This window comes from Olea europaea, unplaced genomic scaffold (assembly GCF_002742605.1).
Source record: "Olea europaea var. sylvestris unplaced genomic scaffold, O_europaea_v1 scaffold1257, whole genome shotgun sequence".
In the NCBI taxonomy this organism is placed as follows: Eukaryota; Viridiplantae; Streptophyta; class Magnoliopsida; order Lamiales; family Oleaceae; genus Olea; species Olea europaea.
This window is the reverse complement of record NW_019230013.1, coordinates 25306-33943: the sequence shown is the minus strand read 5'-3', so window position 1 is coordinate 33943 and position 8638 is coordinate 25306. Positions and strand designations below refer to the sequence as shown.

Here is an 8638-nt window from a genome sequence, read left to right as displayed (position 1 = left end):
GATAATTTGGACTCTTCAAGTTCACCTTACTAATTTAATTGATGTCATACACATGCAGTTTTATTTTAACAATGTTTGTTTTTATAGATATTTTATAAAATAAAAGACGAGATTATAACAATCCATCAATTGAAACACTTTTCTTACATCATTATAACTACATGAAAGACTTTATAAATTTACATGTAATCCTCAACCCACCCTAAAGGAACTCCATCTTTAATTTTTTCCAAGCACGTTTGAGTATGAACCCGTGTATTATATATATGGGGTATCGCTAACTTAATTATATTTATGATAATCTGTCACTCTAGGTAGTATCATGGTGTAATTATCTGGGGTTGATAGGTGATTGGGAGGGGGGGGGGGGGGGANNNNGGGGGGGGGGGGGGGGGGGGGGGGGGGGGGAATACATGTCTTCCCAATTGTGATTGATCCGACAAGCAATATTGTGGAAAGACCATTGCATTGTTCCACTCTGCAAGGACTTCAAATCATTCTCTTGAAAATTATCCTCCTCATCATAAATGAAGAAATTTTTTCAACTAAAAAAATAATATATGGGAGCTAACTTCTTTGCCACAAGGATAGAAATCAATTGGCTGAAATGGGTTTACAAAAAAAGCTCAAACCAGATGATCAAGTGACTCAATTCGATCGGTTGAAGGTTGGATTGTTGTGAAAGGGTACAAGCAAAAGGTAGGTATTGACTATTATGAAGCTTTTGCACTTGTAGCTTGACTTGATACCATTCATATGTTGATTGCACTAGCCGCTCAAAATATATGGAAGATACATTAAATGGATATAGAATCTGCATTTTCTAAATAAATTTCTCGAAGAAGAGGTCTATGTCGATCAGCCCAACGGTTATGTACAGAAAGTTCACGAAAGAAAAGTTCTCAGATTAAAAACAATGCTCTCTATGGATTAAAATAGGCGCCAAGGACGATACACTCAAATTGACACATATTTCCAAGAAAATGGTATTCTTAAGTGCCCTTACCAACCTACATTGTATATCGAATCTTTCTAATATCAAATCTCATTCACATGGAAATATAATAATTATTGCTTGTATGTGGATGATTTGATTTTTACAAGAAATTATACAAGAATGGTTACAAAATTTAAGGAGGCTATGACTAGCAACTTTGAAATGACTGATATGGGACTTATGCCTTATTTCCTTAGATTAGAAGTGACGCAGATTAATGGAGGAATATTTATCTCACAAAAGAAATATGCATCAAACATTCTCAAACGATTCAAGATGGAATCGTGCAATCTTATCTAAACTCCTATTAAAGAAAGATTTCACGTGGATAAAAATAGCATGGTGAATTTGTTGATCCAACTTATTTCTGAAGTCTAGTAGCTAGTCTATGTTATTTGCCTTTTACCAGACCTAATATCAAATTTGGAGTTGGCATTATTAGTCGGTTTATGGAGACACCAAGCTAAAGCGAATACAGCGATATAAAAGGTACTCAAATTCAAGGTATCTATTATGTCAAGAACCCCACGAATACACAAAGTATTATCGAAAAATATCACTGTATATTACAGACTCGAATCAAACATTTGACACAAGATGTCATTGACTCATGGGCTCAGAATACTCATTGTACCCTTCTGTACACTGGTAAAACACCCAAGAGAAAACCCCAAGAATCCCACCATGAAAGGACCGAACGCAGTTGCTTCAATAGGACTAAATAGAAAACCCTAGATCGCTCTCACTTCTCAAGAGGAATCGCTCAGATTCACCTCATTCACATAGAATATAGCCCCAAATCACATGAGATAACCAAAGAGAACTCGGAGGAGACGAAGGAGAAAAGTATCCAGAAAGACTAGGCTTTCCAGAGAGTTCTAGGAACGGGGTAAATGAAAAGCTCAGTCAAAGGCCACCTAAAAGGGGTGCCATTTAATATACTAAAAAACCTTCCAACCATAAATGTAATATGAGGGATCTAACGATCCTGGAGCAAAACATGTGGTCTTCAGGTTTGGGCTCGGGTTCTTGGGCTCACCAAGTGTGTTATCGGGCAATGGAGTGTAGCATCTAAAATAATTGGGCCCGAACCCGATTTTATCATAGCTCATTGTTTGAGTTATAATTCTTAATTGGCATCACAACTGAAACAGTATCTTTTATTCATCTCTTGATAACTACAACGTTGTTGGGTATACAGGTAGTGATTGGGCAGGGGATCTTGAAAAAAGGAAGAGTATGTCTGGCTCTGCATTTCACATGGGTTCAAGAGCAATTTCATTTTCATCAAAGAAGCAACAGGTTGTTGCTTTTTCCATCGTCAAAGCAGAGTACATTGTAGTCGTCTCTACTCAGGCTGTTTTGCTGTGAAGATTGTTGAAGGAATTAAATCAGAAACAAACAATTCCTACAAAGATATTTTGCAATAACAAGTTAGCTATTTGCTTAACTAATGATCCATTCTTTCATGGGAGAAGTAAACACATCGGCATCAAATTTTATTATATTCATGAGCTTGTGAAAGAAAATGAAGCAGCTGTTGAATTCAATAATTCTTTAAGTATGAAGATCAATAGGCTAGCATTCTTACAAAGCCATTGAAAGCTAAAACTTTCTGCAAGTTGAAGAATATGATTGAGATGTGTAGTTCTGAGAGTTTAAGGGAGTCTGCTAGAAATCATTTCTTTGTTATGCCAATAAAGTATGACTCTAGTGGGTTAATTAGCTGCGTTTCTTTTGGAATTTTGATTCAGTTTGTTGATATTGTAGTTGGTGATAAATAGCTGATGAGTCTACTCTTTTGTTATTAGTTTATCAATAAGAAATTTTCTTCTGTCACTTATTTTTCCTACTTCAATTTTTTTACTCCAAAGATCCTATATTTGGAAATTATTTTGAATTTAATTTCCTGCACTTTTTTATGTTTTAGTTGGAATTTGATGTTGATTTGCTGATGGTGTTGGGTGGGAATGAGTCCAATCACTCCTAGTCGATTCCATCAATGTGTATGGGAATATAGATTACATTAGTCGAAATGATCGAAAATGGAACATATTTGTCAAATCAAAATTAAAAATGGCACAGGCCTCATTTGCCTAACCACAGGATCGGCTCTGCATATTGGTACATAGTCGTTAAGATGCTGTCTTCTTGCCAAATAATACACTCAATTTAGCACGTATGTTTTTGAAGAAAAAGAAGATAATTGCTGGAGACTAAAATGACACTATAAAATCCGGCCGTTATCCATCATTTTCTTCTTTATGTTATGTTTGTATTCTCAAATATGATTGCCTATGTTTCAACTACCTAGGCAACAATATAAAACTTGTTCCGACTCTTTATGTTTTTCTCGTTTATTAATTATGAGTAATTATTGTGTTTAATGCTCTAGAATATTTGATCACCTTTCGAATGATTTGTCACTTATATTGTTTCTATTTCTCAGAAGTCTAATATAACCGGTAAAGATAAATATATATGTGCAAAATGGGTTACTTTCACAAACAAGTGACCCCCACGTGAATTTAAAAAATGTTGGCTCGTGGCCCCCACCTCCTATTGCGAGTAGTGAGTAAAGGATTTTGTGAAAAAAGTTTATATGTGTAGCATGATCCAAGCCGGTAATGCATATCCATATGGTCACAAGTTGATATAACTAAGAACATTGGTTTTCAATATAAATCAGTACTTAAATTCTGGTGTCCTCATGAACTTTATTTTTTTCAATAAAATTGTCAAATACAATTTAGAATCTTTGTTTTAGTAATTTCAGTAAAAAGTTAAAAATCCAATCAACCAATAGACAATTCTCAAGGGATGGTTTCTGAAGTTACAGTAACTTTAGTGCATTAATGAGTCGAGTTCTATAAGAATTTCAATGATGAGAATCAAGCAATCAATAGCTACTCTATAAATTCTGCATTTAGTAGATGATGACAGAACACAGTTAATGTATCCCTTGTGCTTCTGTGTACAAATGCATACCGCAGATTCAAGAAGCAGAAGGCTGGCACAAAATGGTTACAGTCTCCTCGTATCTAAAGCCGGGAATATGCCAACCACAAGATGCTCCACAATGAGTAGAGGCTGATTCTCAGTACAACTTGTTGAACCCCGAAGGCGACGAGTTTTCCCCCAATCTAGGCAAGAATGATTCCCTTTCAAGCGAAACCTGAAGGCATGACATAATTTTAACCAATGCCATCCACAGAACAGGCGAACAGCAGAACGCATAGGCAAAAGTAGCAAGTGCCCGTACAACGCCATTTGAGTACCAAGGACAAGCCATTACCAAAAGGGCTCCAAAGATTCCGAGCCATGGCGTCAAAACAGGTAGAATTGGTAGAAGAAAAGCATTAACCGCTATGCACGAAATCGATAAGGCCCCCAGCAAGTAGAGACCCCACCCTATGAGTGGATGAACAGTGTGGGGAACGAGAAAGAATGGGGCTATGTAGGCAGCAAGAATGGACCATATAGCAATCAATTTGAAGCCAGTTTGTATGAAGAAAATACTTTTCTCTTCTCGGCGATAGCATAATTTGGATAAGTTGGGCCGTGCTAGACGCGCCACAGCCATTATTCCTAGGTAAAATACAGCTTCGATTAATACAAGTGGCAGCTCTGCACTATACCTGTTAAAAGGCAAGTCATAGATTCCTTAGAACACTTAAGAAATAGGTATGAAGAGTAACAAAAAAATAATGAAACATTAAAATCACGAAATGAGATGAAAATAAGGTCGACTTAAGAACTCGAACAAATTTGGCTCAAGAACTTTACCCAAGAGTTTGAAGCCGTTGTTCATGCCACTGGATGCCGAGTGGGAGGACGGGCCATGACCACCAATACCATGGTTTTAACCAAGGGGCACCAGGGAAAGTAATAACACTGTTTGGTCCACAAGGAACACTCCATCGAAGTCTGAGATCTAAGCCAAATAAAAATGTAATATGGTGAGAAATAAGAACATTGGGTTTTAAATTTTGCTGAAACATCCGAGTTGTTAATACTTACAATAGTAAGAAGCATCCATTTGATAGCCTAGAGGAAGTCTATATGATCCATCAAGCTTTGTACCATTTGAAGGAGGATGAAACATGGGTCGATCGAGTAAATCAGGAAAGTAGCTTCCAATGAACCCTTGGTCCGCGCCATCAGGGTTACTTCTCCCGACCTCCAGTTCATGAATCATGTCATTGAATACTGCTTTTGATGGCTGCAATTTAAGATTCATAAGGATCTTGAAGAACACATGTAATAGATGCAAGAGACAGCCTTAATGGACTTGTAATAACCTTTCATCTCGATCATTAAACGTAGCATCTGGGTTTGACTAAAAAACAAAAACAATGATAGGTGGTGCAGCAGTTTGTGTGCTTGAAATTAACAGTCGTGCTCCAAAAAACAAGAAAACATTGAAGGAAACACATATATGTCAGTAATTTTTACCTGCAACACAAAGAGGCCAGTGTGGAAGATGCAGGGATTGATAAATACTGCACAAAACTGGCCACACTGGAACAACTCATCAGTGTTTCTGAGGAAGAGGTTATCGGCGTCTAGCATGACCACCCTGTCATAGTCCACTAGGTTCCATGCATAAAGTTTGTTCAGTGTTAGCTTGAATCTCCAATCGAAGTTCGACTGACTTCTGTAAGGATTGTTCATATTTTCGACTCTCATGACCTTTGCACCATCTTCCTGTTCACTGGACCACGAAAAAGATAACTCATTAATTCATTTTCTCCTATTGATTTCAGAATTCTAAAGCTTGATGTATAGACACAGATGCTGACACACATTATCTACTAATAAAATAGAAGCTTTCAGACTTGGTGGATCAACATAGTAAGAAAGTAGGAAATTACTAAGTCTAAAGTCGCTACCATCCATTTATGAATATTGTACACATGTCATGTTGAATAATGAATCCAGCCTGCACGTTAAGGAACATGTTGAAAACTAAATTTAAAAACATAATCCGTTCTCATCCAAATTGATTTTCTATGAAAATGAATTCTTAAATAACTAGCTGTTTGTTTCTTTGTACTATGGATATCTAGACCATGTCATGCCAACAGGAAGAATTTGATATCTTTAATCAATAATCATACACCAAGTAGTGATACAGGACCCTTTTTTTTTTTTTTCTTTTATTATTCTTTTAGCTCATAGATAAAGCAACTTCAACAAGTCCTTTTCAAGAATAACGATAATTTATACCTCAGCAAAGAAAGAATATCCCTTTAACCCTTCACCCAGCCGTACAGCAACCTCATCAAAAAACTCAAGAAGTTCAAGAAGGACTATAAACTTATTTGTAAAAATAATGTATCTTAAAACTCCACACGTAGGCTGGATTCATGAGATTCCTCAAATGCGTGACTAAAATAACTCGAACTCAAAAGACATCTTTCTGTTCTAAGACAATATTAAGACTTTGTTTGAAACCCATTTTTTTTTTCTTGGAAAAAATGAGTTTTATAATACTTATTATTATTATTATTATTTTTTAAGAGAACATGTAGTTAAAAAGTAAAAAAAATTTGCTTTACCTGTAAACTTAGTTTAACGGGAGAATATGTGGTTAAAAATAAATTTAGAAAGAAATGAATTTTTAGAGAATAGGACTCAAACAGGAAATAAACTATCTCGTCTAAACCTGGGGCTACAAAATAAATAAATAAAAAAGGGCTAACTTATTAATCCTAACACCGACCTTTCTCTTATAAGAGCATTTTTCATGAGTCTTAAGTTTTTTACTGGAATTGTTCAAGAAGAAAAAAGAGAGCCACAATTTGCAATAAAAAATAAGAGTTGACAAAGCGACAGCTTAAATGCCGGCCATAATTAATTATGTGGTATGTATGTAACGATGCCCTGTTTATTGATTTATTAGTGACAACACATCACCTGTCCAAAACGACTTTTGTAAGAATCTTAAAATTATCCTCCATAAATATCCCCCACCGTCAATTATTAAATGGAAAGAAAAAATAAAATAAGAATTCTATTTATGAGTTCTAGCGAAGGCCAGCCTATTCGTGTCAAATATGGTAATATAAGAGAATTAATGGAGATTATATTTTTTAAAATTTCTCCAATAATAAAAAGCTGTGTTTACATGTTAGAAAAGGTCCAGTTTGGTATAAACCAGCCAATTTGCCGAAGGGCAATAATTTTTTTGACTGGAACAACTCAGGAATGAGTTGGTGGAAGACTTCCCACTTCTCACGACACAGTCTTTGTATAACTATTTTTCTGTTCGATTACCATATATTTCTAAAATACTCACTTAAAACTGGACAAAATTTAATCTTTCTAATTAACTCAAAATTAAAAAGAAAGTTGGCAAATATCTGCACAAAGTGGGGCCCCCTAACCAAATTGCATTGCATTCATCCATTGGTCAATCGAATTTCATCGATTTCTTTTCTTTTCTTTTCCATTTTGATAAAGACCCAAAAAAGCCAAAGCATATTCTAGCAAGTGGAAAGTTGAAGATAAACACAAAAATGAAGTGCTTCTTTCTCTGTCATCACCAACCCAACACAAAATCACACACAGAAAAATTCAATTTTTCACCTTTTTCGTCTGAATATCTTTTACTATTGAATTTGTAGCGTAACGAAAGCAGATCTCGATTTTACAAGAGGTATAAATATAAATACTTACAGGGCTTGTACCCAGTGGATGGGTACATCCATGGAGGCAATGACAACAAGATCAGCATCAACCTTAAGCTTTACGAGAGATCTGAGCATGACACGTGTCGCTATATAGAATTCATAGTCCCTTGGAGTACCCATATACATCATAGTAGCATAGGCATTTCTGTGTACCCCTTTGCCTTCGCATACAATATTCAAAACCAGAAAAATTAGGCAACTCAAAAGCCGCCTCCTTTCTCCCATTTTTTCTTATTTTTTTTGGTGAGAAATCTTCAACAATCACTCTCTTTCTATAAATGGCAACGAATCCGCCTGAAAATGGGTTTCTTCTTTACTGATAAAAATTGGTTCACAAAGACAAACTTCAGAGAAGACTGATTATATGTCTCTGCGTATGTGTTGGAGAAAAATACTCAATGGAGAAATATATAGATGTATCTATTCAATTTATGTCTTGTTTTGGGCAATGAATGTTTTTGTGTATCTCTGTGTGCGCGTGCGAGAGTGAGCGAGAGAGAGATCTCCTTGAAATGGGAGCACAACGTTGGAGAGGTCGGCACTGACGGGTTGAGACTTTATATAGATGAAACCGGTTTTAATATTTTGTGTAAAATATGGTAAATATCACCTGTGGTCATTGAAGTTTCTATGGAGTCTGATCTGGGTCATTAAACTATAATTCATCTCAATTGAGTCATTAATTACGTCAAGTGATGTTTCCAAACTAATTGAATTGCTTAGTTGGAAATCCTATCATAACGAATCTTCCAACTCACTCTAATGGAGTACCTTAAAAACGAGAGAGTAAAATGAAGATTATGATAATGTCCTCTATTTGAAAGGTCAAAATGCATGTTTCTTTCTATTTTAGTGCTATTATGTTGTGGCTCAAAGGTGAGTCGACATGGTATTCAACGATTACAGGAAAGATTTATTAAGGTATGACTACTAACTAAGTAATTTT

The 8638-nt window shown here is 35.7% G+C and overlaps 1 protein-coding gene across 2 annotated transcripts; it reads right to left on the bottom strand.

Moving 5' to 3' along the window:
* Positions 1-3776: 3776 nt before the first annotated feature.
* Positions 3777-8228, bottom strand: LOC111374492 (putative glucuronosyltransferase PGSIP8). 2 transcript variants are annotated; one of them, XM_022997158.1, is made up of 5 exons: positions 7679-8228; positions 5453-5711; positions 5018-5219; positions 4784-4931; positions 3777-4635 (listed from the first exon to the last, which is right to left on the bottom strand). In XM_022997158.1, the coding sequence occupies exons 1-5, from the start codon at positions 7915-7917 to the stop codon at positions 4095-4097; spliced, it is 1389 nt and encodes a 462-aa protein (XP_022852926.1). In that variant the 5' UTR covers positions 7918-8228; the 3' UTR covers positions 3777-4094. The 2 variants fall into 2 exon arrangements, with proteins under 2 accessions (XP_022852926.1, XP_022852927.1); XM_022997159.1 differs by lacking the exon at positions 7679-8228 and adding an exon at positions 6227-6428.
* Between the last annotated feature and the right edge of the window lie 410 nt (positions 8229-8638).